Source organism: Parasteatoda tepidariorum, chromosome 1 (assembly GCF_043381705.1).
Source record: "Parasteatoda tepidariorum isolate YZ-2023 chromosome 1, CAS_Ptep_4.0, whole genome shotgun sequence".
NCBI lineage: Eukaryota > Metazoa > Arthropoda > Arachnida > Araneae > Theridiidae > Parasteatoda > Parasteatoda tepidariorum.
Window position 1 is genome coordinate 19,741,590 of NC_092204.1, and position 17,788 is coordinate 19,759,377.

The following is a 17,788-nucleotide window of genomic DNA, read 5'->3' on the forward strand; positions in this document are numbered from 1 at the left end:
GCTGAAATATGTATAGCTGTGAAACTCTGAAATTACGCCTTATCAACATTTCAAAATTTAAAATTAATAATAATTCACCATAAAAGTTTAATTTCTTTCTGTTATTATTCTTTTTATTTGAAGTAATGTCATGTTCGGATGATGAAAACTTGTCATTAAGTGAATTGGGAAAAAAAGAATAGTACTGTACTTTTTTTACTATTTCTATTAATAAAAAAAATTTGAAGCCTTGATAGTTCAAAAATATATTTAGCTAGAATTTGCTAACCTAATATAAATCTCTCATTCCCATAAGAATATTGAAAGTTTTTTTCGCTTGAAATATCATTCTATCAACTTATATTGTTTTTGTCGCTTCAGATAGTTCCTCAATTTAGCGATTCTTGCATATATTGCGCTTATGTCTGTTTTTAAAAAATGTTGGATTATAAATTAGCACTTTTCTTGATTTTGGAAATCAAAAGTCCTTAGTACCTGGAGCTTTAGATCCTTTTTTTTTTTACTATTCAATTTTTTATGCTTCTATTCAAATTAATCTCGCAATGATCAGCGATGAACACCGGAGTGAAGTATCACTGGCTGTGGTCAATAAGCGAGTGGGTGACCACTTTGATCAGTCAGCGAGGGTACGCGATATCAGATGGGAGCCATTCTCTCTGCAGACTATCAAAATTACAATGGCATGTCTTTGAATTATCCTTAGAGAAGTTTCCCTGACTGTCGCCAATAGCCCATTGTGCAACGTAAATAAAGTATCTACCTATTCAAAATAATAAAAATATCTATACTTGAAAGATAAAGATGAGAAGTAAATACTTTATGATTAGTGAAGAAATGTGATTAATACAACTAAAAAGAATTATTCAAGTTAGACTGGTTTTTGCCTTCTTTTCTTCTACTGAACAAATCGTTTCTCCTCTACGATGCTTTACATATTTGATGCGCTATAACGCATTGGTAAATAGTGGAATCACTGAATTAGTATATGTGGGAAAATTAATATACTCATTTTAATTAATATAATCATCTTCAGGAAAAGAAGAAAAAAATTTCTAATTTTCTTAAATGCTTTATTGTTTATTAAATGCCTTAATGTTCTAAAATTGAATTTCTAAAAAAGAATTTTCATTATAATTTTTTATTATATTTAAGTCTGGAAAAGCAAAGATGCATTTAAACCTATTTCATCATAATTATTATAGATAAATTTCAATTTTTACGCTTGTGGAGTTTTAATATCAGTGTTATTTGAATGGATATGAGAGTTCTGAAACACAAGGCGAGTGGTTGATTTTTTAGTTCTCGGCAACTTTTAAGTTGTAAACATTCACTAAGCAGTGGATTTTTCAAAAAAATTAGGTTCATGGTTTCTATGCAACATCATAATTCTTTATTTTTTGAAAATTTAGTATTTTTAATGTTTTAATTAATTTTGTAAGAAGCAACAAACTGTAAGAGTTCATTAAATTCTTAGAAATACTAAAATACTATTCATATTTTTCAGAAACTTAGGGGCTATTCTCGTGCCTGATTATACAGTGTTCATTATACCGATTTATTGATTATTTACTTTTATTTCACACTGTGTAAAGAATGGGTATTCAGGAAAATATTACAAAGAATTGCATTAGTTTTGAGAAATGGCCAAAGCCTTTTTACGAAAAAAATATTTTACTCCTCAAGAATTATAATGTATGCTATTTAATGTGTTTATTTGTTTAGAATAAACTGTTCTTCAAATAGATTTTTTTTCTTTTTTTTTACTTATTGTAGTTGGGATCAGTTCTATACAACTGAATTGGAAAATTTTGATGACTTTGGTGAAGAAGGTGACATATGGTAAAATTTTTTAATAAGTATAAAATTTGTAAAAAATTTCATAATTAAATTCTTTTCTTAGGATTAAATGTAAAATAAGTCAATGCAATTTAAAATAAATCTAAAAATCAGATAAATTTGAGTTAGAAAAAGTGTTTCTAGAGATTTTTCATTAACAAAGCATGGGTTTCACCTATTCAGAACCTTAATTTAATTTAGGTTCATGATTGACTTATTTTTCTAACATATTTTTTTAAAAATTATTTATATTTTTTAAATCATTTCTGTGTTGCATTATATATATGTGGTTTCAAAAATAAGTTGCTATGTAGCTCTAAATTTAATTGAAGCAGTTTTAGTTGTAGCCAATTATCAATCTATTTTCTCTTTTATTTTCTATTGTAAACTGAGTAACTTTTATTTTGTTCTAAAATTATATTTTCATTTTTTTTTAATAAAATCATATTTATTTTTAGGTTTGGGAGGAAAAATCTTGAACGCATTGTTGGCTGGTTAATTGATAATGAAATAGATAAGTCTGCATCAATTTTGGATGCTGGCTGCGGAAATGGCATGACCTTAATTTCATTGGTAAAATTCTATTTTTGCTTGAAGTTCATTGTTTAAATAGCTTATTGTTGCAACCATAACATTGTTACAAAACTTGTTGAGCTATTTAAAATGATATTTCATTTTGTATAATAATATTAATTATGAATGTCTATCAGTATAGTGTTTAAATAAATTTCTATCATAAATATTGAATTTAAATATCATAGCAGTGTACATTTCAGAGAAATATATGGATGATTTTTTTAACATTGAATTACATAACCAAAAAGAACTAATGATCAAGAAAGTTTTTACCATTTTGATTCTAAACAAATTTGTACCAAAGTTTCCCCACTACAAATTCATTCCTTGAATAGGAAAGAAGTAGATTTTTTTTCTTTTTTCGAAAAAGGTACTAGCATAACATTTAGAAAAGCCTCAGATGTTAAATATTAATAACATAAATTACTACAAAATCTCTTGCTTGTTTTTCATAAATACGTAAAAGGTTTTATCTCTGTTATTCTCTTATTATAAAAATTTGTGTTTTCTTTTTTAAATAATTTTAAAATTTCCAGTAAAATTGATAAATAAAATAGGCTGTTGTAAACTATTTTTTTATGAAATATTTTCTCTTATAAAAACATTTCAGTTTACTTCACAGTTCCTATTTTATGCTTATTTTTGTGAGAAGTTTGTTTACAACCCATCTGTGTGAAATCAATTTAAATTTATGTAAGGAAATGTAGTAGTACAATCTAGCATGTTTTTTTTTTCTTTTTTTTTTTATGAAGTTAAAAATGTTTGTAAAATATTTAACAAAAAAAAATTAAACAGGGGATTATACAAATTTAATACAAATCTTTTTTATACTATGCAAAATTTAAAAATAAATGTATTTCTCATTGAAAATATGAAGTAATTTATTATTAGGCTATTAAATTATATTTCTGTTAAGGTATCACTCTTTAAATATATATTTAAAAATAATCCTTTATTTCTAAAGACAATTTTTCTTTGTGGACGTACTAATTTAATTTTATTCGTAAGATCTATGTGAAAGTGCTCATAAATGATAAGAAAATTGACTAACACATGTATTTTCAGTTCTTTTGTAAAAAACAATCATTTTTAATGACCACTTACTTACATTTTTAATGATCTTTAGTAAAAGCCCCTCCCCTCCAAAAAAAAAAAGAGTTATAACATTTTTAAAAAATATAATTCTTTTTGTATGTCATATCCTATTTTAAAAATTAGCTGATTGCTACTTTATTGAGGATATAATATAATTTTATTGTATTCAAAAAATAAAAATGTGTGCATTTATTTAATCGACTGACTTTATAATATATCCTTTGAAAGGTAGAAATAATATTAGTTTATTTTTAAATATTCGAGTAAAAATAGTAATAGGTAATTATTATTAATAGCTGTTGAAAGAAATTGAGTCAGTAAATGTTATGTGTAAATGCTTGAGGAAAAAAAATTACATTTTATAATCTATTAAACACAAAAAAATGATAAAATTTGTAATGCATAGATAAAATTATTTTATTTTTCAGGCTAAAGTTGGATTTGAAAATTTGACTGGAATAGATTATTCTATTGAAGCCATAGAACTAGCTAAAAAAGTAGCAGAGAGAAACAAAGCTGAAATAAAATATTGGGTAAGCTCAGGGTAAAAAAAATACTTACATTTTTGTTGGTCCAATATGTATATGAGTATACTTAAACTTCAGTAAGAAATCTTGTGCTTTTGACAAAGGAGGTCCTGAACTAAATTTAAAGATGTACTTATGAACAACTAAGGAAAACTGATAGACTATTCGGATTATAATTTTTTCTTCAAGAGGCAATATATCAGGAATTTTGAAGGCACACATGTCCCGAGTGAAAGTTTGTGGCCCACAAGGTCAACTATGTATTAAAAAAATATTTGGAAACTTTTTATTATGAAAAAATAAATTAAAATTATGTTACGGTTGGTGCTTTCTGCCCTAGGGTGCGCTGCAAGCTTTTTACTGTTTATACTTCCAGGTTACTGTCTCCAGTGTATTTTGAAGCCATTTGGCTCACAACATTGTGTTTTGACTCTCCCGAGCAGTATTTCTTCTGTACGTGTAGTATTTTTTTACCCGATTTATTATTTACGTTACGTTTACCCAACGTAGGAATCATCATTTGAAAAAAAATAATAGTCGTAAAATATTTCTTACCTCATCAACAATATTCCAAATTCAAATCTAAATAATAATTTGTGAAATAAACTTATTCTCTCAGCTTGAAAAATATAACACAAACGTATGATGAAGCAAGACTTGCAACAAGAACAAACAGTAATAAATAGGTAAAAAGAAGCCAAATCAATACAGCCAATAAAGCAAGTTCTTTCTAAACAATACATCTATAAATAACTGAAACAAATTTTCACTTCAAACTCACCAGAATTACTTAATATCATATGAAATACAGCAGATTTGAAGTCAGAAATAATGTAATTTTATTCTTTTATTAAAAACAAAATTATTAGTTAGAAAATATTGCCTCACAGAATAAACAGCTATATACTTTCTAACCGGAGGTAGAAAGTCCAGGGCTCAAGATAGTTGTTTACATTTATATTGAAAACACCATCCATATGAATTAAAGTAATTTCTATTTATTTTTTCTTCTAAAAATTAAACTGAACATTTTCCTCCAAAATTATACAAACTAATTTTGTAGTAATGTAATCATTATTGTATAATTTAATTATGTAACTTTTTAATACTACAAATTAATGCTTTATATATTTTCAATTAATGTAAGGAAAAATTTTTCTTAAACTATTGTTAAATCAATTTTAATAGAAGAATTTGAATTGTGAGAAGCAGACACATTTAAAAAAAATAAAAAAAATTATGTCTTTATTGACTAATTTAAATTTTAATGCTTCAATTGATTAGATAGATGAAATTTAGACGTATTTAGAGATGGAAAAAAATTGTAACACAAAAGAGCATCAACCGTTCAGATTAACATTTACAGTTTTTTCATCATAAATTAATTTTAGTAATACCCAGCTCTGAGCAAGTAGATTATATTTTAAACCAAAAATCTACATTTCAAGTTCTAATTAAATCTAATTTTTTATTTTTATAGGCATTAGACATTCTACAACCAGACCCAGTGTTTGTCAAAAGATTAAAAGAATTCCATATTATCATAGATAAAGGTAATTACTATCATTTGTTAAACACCCAAATGAATAAAGTTAAATGCAATGATACATTAAAAAAATTTTGTACTCGGATATTATTTTTAATTGCTTAAATTTACGTTAATTTTTATTTTAGTTTGATAGAGTTTATTCTATTTTAACACATTATTTTAGATCTATTTAAAATGAGTACCTGCATAGTTCAGTTAGTAAAATGAGTAAATTTTTAATTTTTTTCATAAATAAGTACACTAAAATACTTTACTAAACAAATGGCATTTTTACCCGATGTGTAATGAATCTTAAAAGTTTATATATATTTTACTATTTTGCACACATTTTTCATTTTACCAAAAAGCTAATATGTTTATTTTTCTAATTTATGAGACGATTGAGAAATGAAATAAACATTTTAAACAGCGCTTATTTTATTTCTTGGCAATTTAAAGGAAGTTATTTCTTCCTATCCAGTTCTTGCTTTAATAGCCATTTGATGCTTTTTGACTTAATTGATTTTCAAAAATACAATTATATACATAGTTTTTAAGTACGTAAATTTGTTATATTTTATTATAACTTGAAGAACCATAATGAGAAAATTTAGCATTTCACAAAGATATTAAATTGTTTTAATTTTTTACAGTACTTTAACGCAGTTCTTTTTTTGATTGAAAATTTTTGTTGTCAAAAAAGTCATTATAAACAATAGTAAAAATCAACAACTAAAAATTTAAAAAAAGATGTTAAAATGTGTATTATAACTAAAGAAACATATTAATAAAGTGTTTCTGAAAATGACATATCCCAAAAAATCCAGTTATTTACTAAATGTATTTAAAGTTTTGCAAATACTGTGCTCTTGATCAATCGAAATTAATTAAGAGCCTTTTTAACTACTTACATAATTCATTTACTAAAGATAACTTCAAAATTTGTTTAAACAGAAAATCGAGAACCAGGATCAACTTCTTAAATATTATGCTACTAGAAAATTTCATATAGAATCTTCCTCTCTAAGCACTAATTTTGCAATCAGTAACAGAAAGAAAGACTGACACTGAAGGGAAAACTTTGTTAAGCGGGAAGCAGTGTTACAACTCAGAAGAAACAGATACTTTTTTAAGAAATTTGTCTAAAAATTACACAAAATGCATTAAAATGTATATATTTTCATACAAAAATAATGTTTTTTTTGCAAATATATTGTTTTGAAACTTTAGAAAAAAAATTTGATTTAACATAATTTTTAGGAACTTATGATGCAATATGCTTAGACAGAGAACATATACAGGAAAAAAGAGAGCAGTACATACAAGCAATACAAAATCTTCTATCTCCTATGGGTTATTTTATAATATTCTCTTGCAATTGGACCAAAGAAGAATTGCTGTTGTATTTTAAAGGTAAAATTATGCTGAAGAGCTTTATCACTTTTCTTATGATCTAATTTAATATATCATTCATATATTTTAGTTTTTATTTACTTTTTCAGCAATGTGTTATTAATGTTCCGATTAAAAAATTTCAATTCACTATTTTGTAATTAAAAGCTTGATTTATTTTTATATTAATAATAAAATAACATTGTTTGCTTTTGTTTACAGACTGGACCCTCCACGATGAAATAAAAATACCTACTATAAATTTTGGTGGTAAAACTGGACAAACTGTTACTGCTTTAGTGTTACATAAAAACAAATTGTAATGCAAAAAATGTATTTTAATAAATTGTTTTATACATAATTTAAAAATTTTCTATGTGTGGTAATTTTTTAAAAATTAGTAAATATATATTCACATCATGGAATAATTGTTAGGTTATAAAAAATTTTATTAAAATAGTTTTCCTGACTTTTTCAAAATGATTAACAAATTAAATAGTATGAGTATAGCTTTAAAATATATACAAATCAAATATTATAACATGTTGTTTAAATGCAATTGACACTATCGACTAAAAACAAAATACCAATTAACATTGTAAAACATTTAATGCATAACATTCATATTAATAAACAAGCAGCCCAAGATGAATGTATTTTACATAAATATAACAAAATTAAGTAAAAATAAATTGGTCCATTTGACAAAAAGAAAAATGTTAGTTTCTAGATTTATTGTTCAAATTTAAATCCTCTCTTCTTTAAATCTTCTTTTGCTTGTTTTATTTCCTGTAAAAAAAGAACAAATGTTTTTAAATAAAAAAGAAAAGTTACATACATAGTTTTTAAGTACGTAAATTTGTTATATTTTATTTTCATTGTTTTTATATGCATTATTATAACTTGAAGTACCATAATGAGAAAATTAAGCATTTGACAAAGAAATTAAATTGTCTTATGTTCAGATTAAATTTTATTTTTACTATGAAGTAATACACTTATTGAGGTTACAAATGCAGGGATAAAGATCTTGTGCTTTTACACTAATTTTTGCTAGTTGTGATTTTTACCAAACTTTTCGTTTAGTATGATTTTTTTTATTTGATCAAAAATTTGGATATCATAAAAGAGATATCCAAGGTTTTGCAGCATTTCACATAAGTGTGCAAAATTGTGCATATTTTTTCCTTGCTTAGTGTAAATGCTATTGCCAAAAAATCATGCAGTTTGTTTCAAAACGCACAAAATTCTGGCATTTTTAGAAACTTGCGGATTTGAAATGGGATTGTCATGACTAATGCACACCATAAGGGGATTTTTCAAATATGCGATTCAAAATTCCAAAAATCTTAATAGTGTCAAACCAAAAAAGAAATAGAGATTTTAAAAGCCAGGTGATAATTGATAGCAATAATAGGTAAAAATGCCATTGACAAAACAGAGTTTATTTACAATAAATTGTCTCAAATTCTGAGCATCAAAGTGATTTTTGAAATTCTTTAGTTAAAATTAACCATATCTAGCATTAAAAAATTGAGATTTTAAAAACAAAGTGAGAATCCATAGCAGTAACTGGAGAAAATGTAATCGATGAAACTACAGTGATTTATGGTTAGATTGTCAATGAACAAGCGGTTAAAAAAAGAGGGTTTCTTGAAATGCATGATTCAAAAATTACTATACAAAATATAATTAAAATATCTAGATTTTAAAAATCATGTAAAAATCCATAGTAATAACTGCCAAAAAAACAATAGACTAAATCCATCCATGGGGGATTTTCAGTAGAATTATCACTAATTCAATGCTCAAAGGGTGATTATACAATTGTGTGATTTAACATTTATGGTACTTTATAATATTGTATTAAATCATGGGGATTTTTTAAAAATACATTTGTTAATTTGAAGCAATAGCAATCAACGAAACTTCATGGAGTTACAATAAAATCAACGGTAATTATCAAATGTGTCAAAAAGTGGGCATTCAAATGCTTGTTTCGAATTTTGTGGTACAATACGGTAACATTAAAACATCAAAATTAAAAAAAATCTGGCAATTTGCTCAGAAAGAGATGGGCAAAATCTCTACTGATTTTTAACAAAATCCTCACCAATAGTTACTCTGATTCGAAATTTGTTGTAATGTCGTATTTATTTAAGGTAATGTCTTTGATCAGATTTCACATAAGTAAGTTTAATTTCTTATAGTATAATTACTAATTTTTAAAATACTTATTGTTCAGACACTTTTTAACTGATTTGTTTTAAAATTCAGCCAAAGTAGTTCAAATCTATTATAATTTAGTCAAAGAATTATTGAATTCAAATTAACTTTTTTTCAGAATTGAATACAAAATACTAACAAACATAAACTTTGTGACTATTTCAATTCAAGAAAATCCAACCAGTGCATATTTTTCAAAAAGAATTATGTCTGTATAGCAAAAGTATATCTGGTGTATCCATTTAATAACTTAAAACCTCTAATTGCTTAAAAATAGTTTGCTTTCCTGGATAGAAATTTCAATTCATTTTTTTAAAAATTTGATTTTCATAATTTAAAATAAAATAACAAATGAAATAACCATTTTCAGTTCTTCGGCCGCTTCTGGACAGTCATTGAAGGTATATACCCGGTATAGTACAACAAACAAAGAATAAATCTGAAAATAAATCAATAACTACTTGTAATTATGGTTTTTAAAAAAAAGTCTAACAAAAAAAAATAGCATTTTTTAAAACTTTTTCTTATATTGTGAATTGTTATTTTAAAAATATGACAATATTTCAAAAGACTATTTTTTTTCGCTAAAAGCAAAAAATTTTTTACTTATTTTTAAATTATTTCAATCTCAACTGAAACATATTGTATGAATTTTGCTAAAAAATAAAATATGGACCACCCTAAATAACTTTTGATCTTTACAATCGTCACGTTCTAGGACTCATTCTTAATGGCCTGAGGGGGTGACCTTCAATATGCTATTTAACAAGTGCAGATGATATTTTAAGTTATGAAACAGACCCAAAAATGTACTTTCTCTGAATAAACAAAGGTTCTTTTTTTTTTTTTTTTTTTTTTTTTTTTTTTTTTTTTTTTTTTTTTTTNTCTGACCCCCAAAATATAAGGGGTAGCTGCAATCTGAGAAATATGGTCCCAATAGTTTGGTCAGGAGAGCAGTCTAAAGTTTGAACCCTTTAAGGTTAATTTTACTTTTTGTGTATTTCGCCATATCACAGTCCATTTTTTCTTGGTGCACTGTACATTTATAATGCTTAGTTAACAGTTGTAATTCACTGAATAAAAATGTAGAGATGGAAGAAACAAAAAATAACATAGCCAAACAATACAAAATTCCCTTCTATAAGTATAGATTATGGCATTTGCAACTGAACTATTATGAATTTCAGTATAATGATTAACACTGTTGATTTGTGTTAAAACTATGCTTGAATTAGCAGCTGTTAAAAATTGTTGAGATGACAAACCTAAATTTTTTAATGTTCTTGATTGATATAGTTTGTGAGGAATCTTCGACATTAATAATCACCCTATTTATTTGTTAAGTAAAAAAAGATTTTTATAGTAAAATTCTGAGAAAACATCAAATTTAAAAGTAAAGACAAAACAAATTGAATTAAATAAAAAATTACCAGATCTGCACAAGGCAGCTACAAACATATTTGACCATAAATAAAAATTTTAATATATTACACACCAAAATTTTTTAATAAAATTAGAATGTAAACTAGTGGCTGGGTTCAACATAGAATTCTGGTAAAAATTCAGCCAACAACTACAAATCCAAACGTCACAGTTAATTGGAATAAAGAAAGAATTTGAAGAGTGGTTTTTCAGATATTTTGTGTACAGCTAACAAAAAGTTTTTTTTTTCCACCTTTATGTTGGATGTTTGCTTTTCCACACAACCTTCATGAAATTTTTTTAATCTATTCAGACAAAATAATCATGTTATTTTGATCGAAATGATTATTCACACAAAGATGTTAATTTATTAAGATTGCAGATGCATACCATTTTCAGAAATATTTGTAACTTTTTGTTTAATAAATTTATTTTATATTTGTAATATCAATAGATTCATGATAGAGTGCTTCATCATTTGAATGACGACCAGAATATCACTGAAAAATTCGTCATGTTTTTATTCTAGAACTACTTTGATCCATTTCAGTGCCTTTCACTTTAAAATCATTACCATTTACCTTAGCGTTTTATTGTATCAGTTTGTATACTGAATTCTGAGGTCCAAAAAAAACACACTGATTTTTTTCCCACCTTTGCAAAATCATCATTTTATAATATGTTTAACAAGAATCAATTAAAATTACCACAAAATTAAAAGGAAAAAGAGAAGAATGTTAGCTAAAATTTACTATGAAATAAAATTCAGGCGAGCAACAAGTAGCCATTATTCAAAAACTGCTGTTTAGAGATTTACCTACGAAAATAATATGGAAGATTTTATGGTTTAAAAAAAAAAACATTCAGTTCCATAAATGTATGGTAGTTCTTTGGAGGATACTCTTCTCTTATTAAGATAGGTTTGTCTGTTTCTTACTAGCATTAATATTCAGTGTTTCAAACTATCTAAGCCAATACAAACTTTTATCAAAACAATTTTTTATATATAATTTTAGGAAATATAATATTTCATATATAATGATTACAAAGTAAATAAAAAAAAACAATACTCACACCAAAAGCAATTACTCCATATAAAGGTACCTAAAAAATTTATAAAATAGTGTTTAAAAAAACAATTATTAACAATTAAATGAATTGATGCATTCTTAAAAGTAATGCTTTGAATTAGTTGCTTTCCTTTTGTAAAAATATTAAGATCTTTTACTTAAGTACTTATAAATGGTATTTTAAAACTTTTTTTACTCTAAAAAAAATATACAATATACAAGTTGGTGTTATTAAAAAAAAATACAACAATTCTACACATGTGGCTAAATTTTTCAAGGGTACGGAATTAAATTACAGTCACAATAGTTTCCTAAATTTCAAACATAAAAAAATCTTAAATGTGTTAAATATCAGCAATAAGATAAATTATTTTTAACTCTCTCTTGTTTTTAAATTTCAAGAATTTAATTCGATGATAGGTAATTTGCAAAAATTTACTTATCTGAAGTATTAATGAAGAGTCACATATCCACCATCCCCACCATAATTCTGTATTAGTTAAATTTAATACGTTCTTAAAATTTTAGGTTAATATTTGGCTTAGGTAGATAGTATTAATATTTTTGTCTTTAACAAGTAATATTCTTGTAAAGTAAAACAAAATAAAATTAAAATAATTTAAAGTAAAATATTATGCAGGCTATAAAATGTTTAACGAAGTATAGCATTTTAAATAGTTCAACGAAATCATTAATAAGCATTTTATTCATTACCATAAAGAATAATACTTTAATCATTAATTTATTTATAATATTTTACATAAAAGCAAAAAAGGCGTTGAGCTCAAAGTCGCTGGAAAGAACACTGATTTTTATATACGTACAAGCCAAGAATGCCAGTCTTGATTATTCAAAATTATATTGTTCGTTAAACAGGAATACCAAATCCCAGTGACAACAAACAAACCGGTAAACCATTCCGCAAGTTTAGTCATAATTGAATTTTTATTTTCGATTCAACAAAAATATAATTATCATATCAAAAGTCTTTAAAAACAATTGTGTAATACTAATTTGATGAACATTCATTAAACAAGCAGACGTGCATCACTATTATTGCTTTGACAAGCCCGATTTGGATTTCCGGTTACCGGAAATACGAAACTAGCACGATATTTAGTCAAGAGTGATCCACAAAAAAAAAAAACATCTTGTATCTCTTGTTTGTTTTTTAAAATTTGAAATATTTAATGCTTATAAAAAAATATTATTGAATATTTTCGATCATTTTTTAGTGTTTTTATTGTACAAAGTAAAAATTACTTACAGTTAAAATTTCTTGTATAGAAAGTGGAATCTGGGTACGGAATAGAAAGAACATCGAAATATAAATATAAACACAAGTAATGAAATTCATCTGTTATCTTGATTATAATCTGATATTAGTAAGGATTATTGGGCATCTTCATCTAATTAATTTCTTGAATTAAAATTTAAATAGCTCTTTAAAATGAGAGCTATTAGAATAGAGAGGTTTGGTCCACCTAAAGTGTTGATACTTAAAGACATTGAAAAACCTGAAGTTACTCCTTATAAAGTATGTTAAATTCACTATTGAATACAGTTAATAAGTCATTTATAGTACAATTCTAATTCTTTTTTTTTTCATTTTTAAAATAAATCTACGAAGTATCAGAACTTGCATCCTTGAATAAGATTAAATTAAAAATTTTAAGAACTTTTAAAATTAAAACACACAAGAAAATGCTTTCTAGGATTCTTAAATGAATTTTTTCATCAATTCAGGAAAATTTTTGTACTAATTATAAAAGTATTTTTCACGCTAATTTTTTTTTTTTTTTAAAGTAAGAATTAAAACTGTGTTTTTAACTTTATGGTTATTATCTTTGTTTGCCATTGGGGTAAAAATATACTTGAGGGTGCCCCTTGACGAAATTGGTGACTTATGTTAAGCACCATTCCTGTTTGCGCTGAACAAAGCGGTAACAGGAATGACGGCCAAAACATAATGATATTTCAATGAAACATTGGAAAATTTCAACTAAATATCGGCAACAACTTTATAAAATTGCAATGAACCCAATGTAAGCAAAATAAATAAACCCAATAAAACGCATTTTGAATTGAAACAAAAATTAATGGAGTATGCACAGAAAGAAAAGAGGAAAAAAACAACTCAATTCTTCATTAAGCTTGAATATCCTCAGATTTAGGTGCACAGAATTCTCTAATAGCTGTTAGATACTGTCTAAATTTATCATGAATAGAATCTGTGTACCTCTATTGCCACATAAATTTGGCGAAATACAATCGAAAATTGCATCTGTGGTACTGGACTGGCGGTGAAGTTTTTTTTCAAAAGTCCCTTTTTATGACTGCCCATATACCTTCGATCTTATTGACCAGAAGCAAAAGTAACCTTTCCAACCAGTATCCAACGTAGAACTGATGGACTTCTAAAATTACACATACCGTTGACCATTTAAAAATAACACTAAAATCTAAACCGATCAGAATCACGAGTGGGTTTCAACATGGCCCATCTTGGCGACCAACCGCGATCACAACTTGGCGAGAATTAAGGGGCAACCTCAAACATAGTCTACCCGCCATTGTGATAAGATTATTTTCTTCTATGCATTAAAAAAAAAAAAAAATTTAAAAACTGAATTAGCGAAATGTAATACATTTTTTTTTTGATGCCAAATATATATCTGATTCTTTAAAAGTGTCCTTAATTAAAAAATAAACAGAGATTAATTGAAATATTAAATTTTGCTGTTCATCTATATTTTAGATTTTAGTCAAAATAATATCTGCAGGAGTGAATCCTGTTGATACCTATATCCGTGAAGGTTTTTACATCAATTTGCCTTCACTTCCTTTTACTCCTGGGAAAGATGCTGCTGGAATTGTTGAATCAGTTGGTGAATATGTTACCAAATTCAAGGTAATTTTTTACTCTTAATACTTAAGATAAGATAAGTAATAAGGCTAAAATAAGTGCACAAAAATTGATTTGTAAATTTTAAAGCAATTGAATAATTGTACCAATTTAAGAAGAAATAATAATATAATAAAAATTACATCTAATTTTTTGGTACTTATGGTTAGCTGTACACAAAATTCATTTTTTAAAAACTTTTTTTGTTTAATGTGTTCATTTTTTCATTTTTTTAAAACTTTTTTTGTTTAATGTGTTTAAAAAAAAAAACTTTGAAAAATTGGTGTTACACATTTTTTTGGCTACTCTTTGGTTTTACCTGCCTAACTGAAAAGTACCACTTTTTTTTTTAAATTATGCAAACTATTAAAGTTGTGTATGCTTCTTAAAAAAATGTTATAGCAAAACTTTTTTAATTCTGTTTTTTTTTTTTTTTTAATTTGTTGATTGTTCTTTAATGCAATTTTTAAATTATGAATATTATTAAAAACTGTGTATGCTCTTAAAAAAATTTTAAAGCAAAACTTTTTTTATTATGTTTTTTTTTTCATTTATTTCTTTACTATTATTTTTTTATGCCATTTTGTAGTACTTAGTTTTTTTGGCGGATATGTAACAAAATGATTTGGCCAAATAGCAGCATTTTTATTTAAAAATCGTTTTAATAAATATTATTTTTCATACATAAGTTGTCATAATTGAAAATTGATCAAAACTTAACCATATTATTGGTATAACCATATTATTGGTATTGGTAACCATATTATTGGCTTAGCTAAATTATTGATTTTAGTAATTTAACTCTTTCACATTGCTGTATTATTAGAAAAAAGTGATGATAAAAAAATTATGTTCAATAAAAAATCTCTTTAAAAAAATATTGTGTTATAATGAAAACGCTGATAAAAGAAAACGATCAAAAGAGAAACCAAAAAGCCATTCTTATTTCTTAAAATATGACTTTAACGTTGAAAATCACAGCTTTCTTTCTTACCAGTTATCTGTCTTACCGTACAGGAAAAAGTGTAGTCTATGAGATATGCTCCATTAAAATGGTGAGCCATAAGGAAAACAGTAAAACTAAGAAGGAAAAACAATGTTCTCAATCCTTAAAACAAAGAGAGTTTAAAAAAAATAGCCAAATTAACTTGCCTGAAGCTAATGGTAAAAAAATGACAATACAAAACATGTGGTGTGTTATAAAGTATTTTAGTTTCAATTCTTCAAATTTCCTTTTTCCATTTACCTTACAGAACATAAATTTGCACACACATGAATTTTAGAACTTAACAAACATATGTAAAAATTATTTCAAATAATGTATAGTAAAAATTAATGTTTTAAATTATTTTTTATTTAATCAATTCAAAAATTAAAAACTTGGTCAAAAAATACTTTGTCAAACATTAGACCAACTGAACGTTCGGCAAAGGGGCCGAATATTCGTTACATCCCTAATTTTTTGCTTTGGTTGTAGTAGATTAATATTTTAAAAAAATTTTGTTTACACTCTAAAATAATATAAATTAATTATCTAACCTGAAATTGTTATTTTACTATGATTCCATTATTGTTTCATAAGTATTAAACAGATTTTGCTAGTTTTTAAAAGATTCAGCATGACATATCTGAAAAAAGTGGTGAATTATATAAGCCTACGAATTGTTTAGAAATAGTAGTATTTTTTATTTTCAAATAAGTATTTAATAAATCTTAAAATTATTTGTATTGAAATAAATGTGTATAAAATTAAATGGGTGTAATTGAAATATATTTATCAATAACAAAACAGCAAATTATTTTGCATGTAGCGTAGCAATGAGCACATCAAAATATGAAGATAATATGAAATGAATAATGAAAAATTATAATATATAAGTTATATTCGTATCTACATTTAAGCACTTAAAGAAAGAGATAATATTTTGTTTCTTAATTTATTAACTTATTTCTTGATTCCATGAATAAAAAGTTTATTGTCAATGAGATTTGATAACAATAGTTTATTATCACAGCTTCAATTATAATATATTAGTTAATGGAGTGCTGTACAAATATTATTTTTAGAAGAATCTATGATTTAAGAAGAAGAAAAAATCATATAATTCAGATCAATGATTATAAATATTTTTAAATCATGCCCACCTTACTTTTTATTTTGCTTGCCATTTTCCACAGCAGTTCTTAGGAATTGCCCTCCACTCACTCTTGCAAATCAACAATAGTTGAAATTTTTTATTCAATTAATTTCTATGATCTAAAAAGTTGATAGTGGACAAAAAGTTCTATATTGTTATTTTAAATATTACACTCATGATATAAGAAAACAATAACTGAAATGAATTTAGACTCATTTGGAAACATAAATTATAATTATAATAACTCATACAAATTATGTATCCAAGGAATAGTAAAAATATATCCAAGATTTAACAAATATAAAGAAAAACTTGTAATAATACTATTAATTAGTCTGGAATTTTTGGCCTCTCAGGGCGGTCGCCCAGCTCACCTACCTCTGAGCAAAGTCTTGACTCTTTCATTATTATTTATTGTAATTTATTGCTCAAACCTTGCAACTTTGTACATTGAGTATTGTTTTTTAGGCAGGGGACAGAGTTTTCATCTGTGGTCGGAACTTGGAACAACATGGGACATATGCTGAATATACAGTTGCACCTGAATCAAATGTCTTTCCTTTAGATGATAAATTAAGTTTTGATGAAGGTGCAGCCTTAGGGATTGCTTACTTTACAGCCTATCGAGCTTTAGTTATAAAGTAATGATAATTTATTTTCATCACATTTAAGGATTTTATACATTTTTCTCATAAAAATTGACTTTAATTTCTACTGAATTGTTTTTCTTTAATATTATTCATGTACTCATTATTTTAAAGAAATATTATATAGCTTCTAAATAATTTAAAATTTATTTCATAAATTGAAAAATATTTTCTTGGTAAACAAATACCAAAACATTATAAATAAATTCCTCTTTCTAACATTTTTAAAAATGTATAATAAAGATAAATTATTACCATATTAAGATGCTAATTAATTGCCATGAGTAATTATTATTACCATAATTACCTCTGATCATATTTAGTATACTAGAAATAGTGTATATTTTTTATTAAATATTTGGTGCTTTTCGGTGAGCTGGGAACAATTTTTATTTTAACGTTATTTTTTAATACAATATATATATA

The 17,788-nt window shown here is 25.3% G+C and overlaps 3 protein-coding genes across 3 annotated transcripts in view; 2 read left to right on the plus strand and 1 right to left on the minus strand.

Annotated features, from left to right (window-relative positions):
• Window positions 1-20: 20 nt before the first annotated feature.
• On the plus strand, window positions 21-7,323 carry LOC107449392 (EEF1A lysine methyltransferase 2). The gene is made up of 7 exons (XM_016064905.3): window positions 21-181; window positions 1,774-1,839; window positions 2,295-2,409; window positions 3,936-4,040; window positions 5,515-5,587; window positions 6,823-6,975; window positions 7,177-7,323. The coding sequence occupies exons 1-7, from the start codon at window positions 126-128 to the stop codon at window positions 7,275-7,277; spliced, it is 669 nt and encodes a 222-aa protein (XP_015920391.1). The 5' UTR covers window positions 21-125; the 3' UTR covers window positions 7,278-7,323.
• Window positions 7,324-7,544: 221 nt separating this feature from the next.
• Window positions 7,545-12,745, minus strand: LOC107449394 (Dolichyl-phosphate mannosyltransferase subunit 3). Its single transcript, XM_016064906.3, has 4 exons — window positions 12,497-12,745; window positions 11,677-11,706; window positions 9,542-9,619; window positions 7,545-7,743 (listed from the first exon to the last, which is right to left on the minus strand). Exons 1-4 carry the CDS (start codon window positions 12,605-12,607, stop codon window positions 7,687-7,689), a joined length of 276 nt encoding a protein of 91 aa, XP_015920392.1. The 5' UTR covers window positions 12,608-12,745; the 3' UTR covers window positions 7,545-7,686.
• A 206-nt stretch (window positions 12,746-12,951) lies between these two features.
• LOC107449389 (quinone oxidoreductase) overlaps window positions 12,952-17,788 on the plus strand; it is a 12,372-nt gene continuing 7,535 nt past the window's right edge. The window contains exons 1-3 of the mRNA XM_016064899.3: window positions 12,952-13,209; window positions 14,431-14,583; window positions 17,184-17,356. Coding sequence (XP_015920385.1) covers window positions 13,123-13,209; window positions 14,431-14,583; window positions 17,184-17,356 — 413 coding nt within the window. The 5' untranslated portion in view covers window positions 12,952-13,122. The remainder of the gene's footprint in view (window positions 13,210-14,430; window positions 14,584-17,183; window positions 17,357-17,788) is intronic.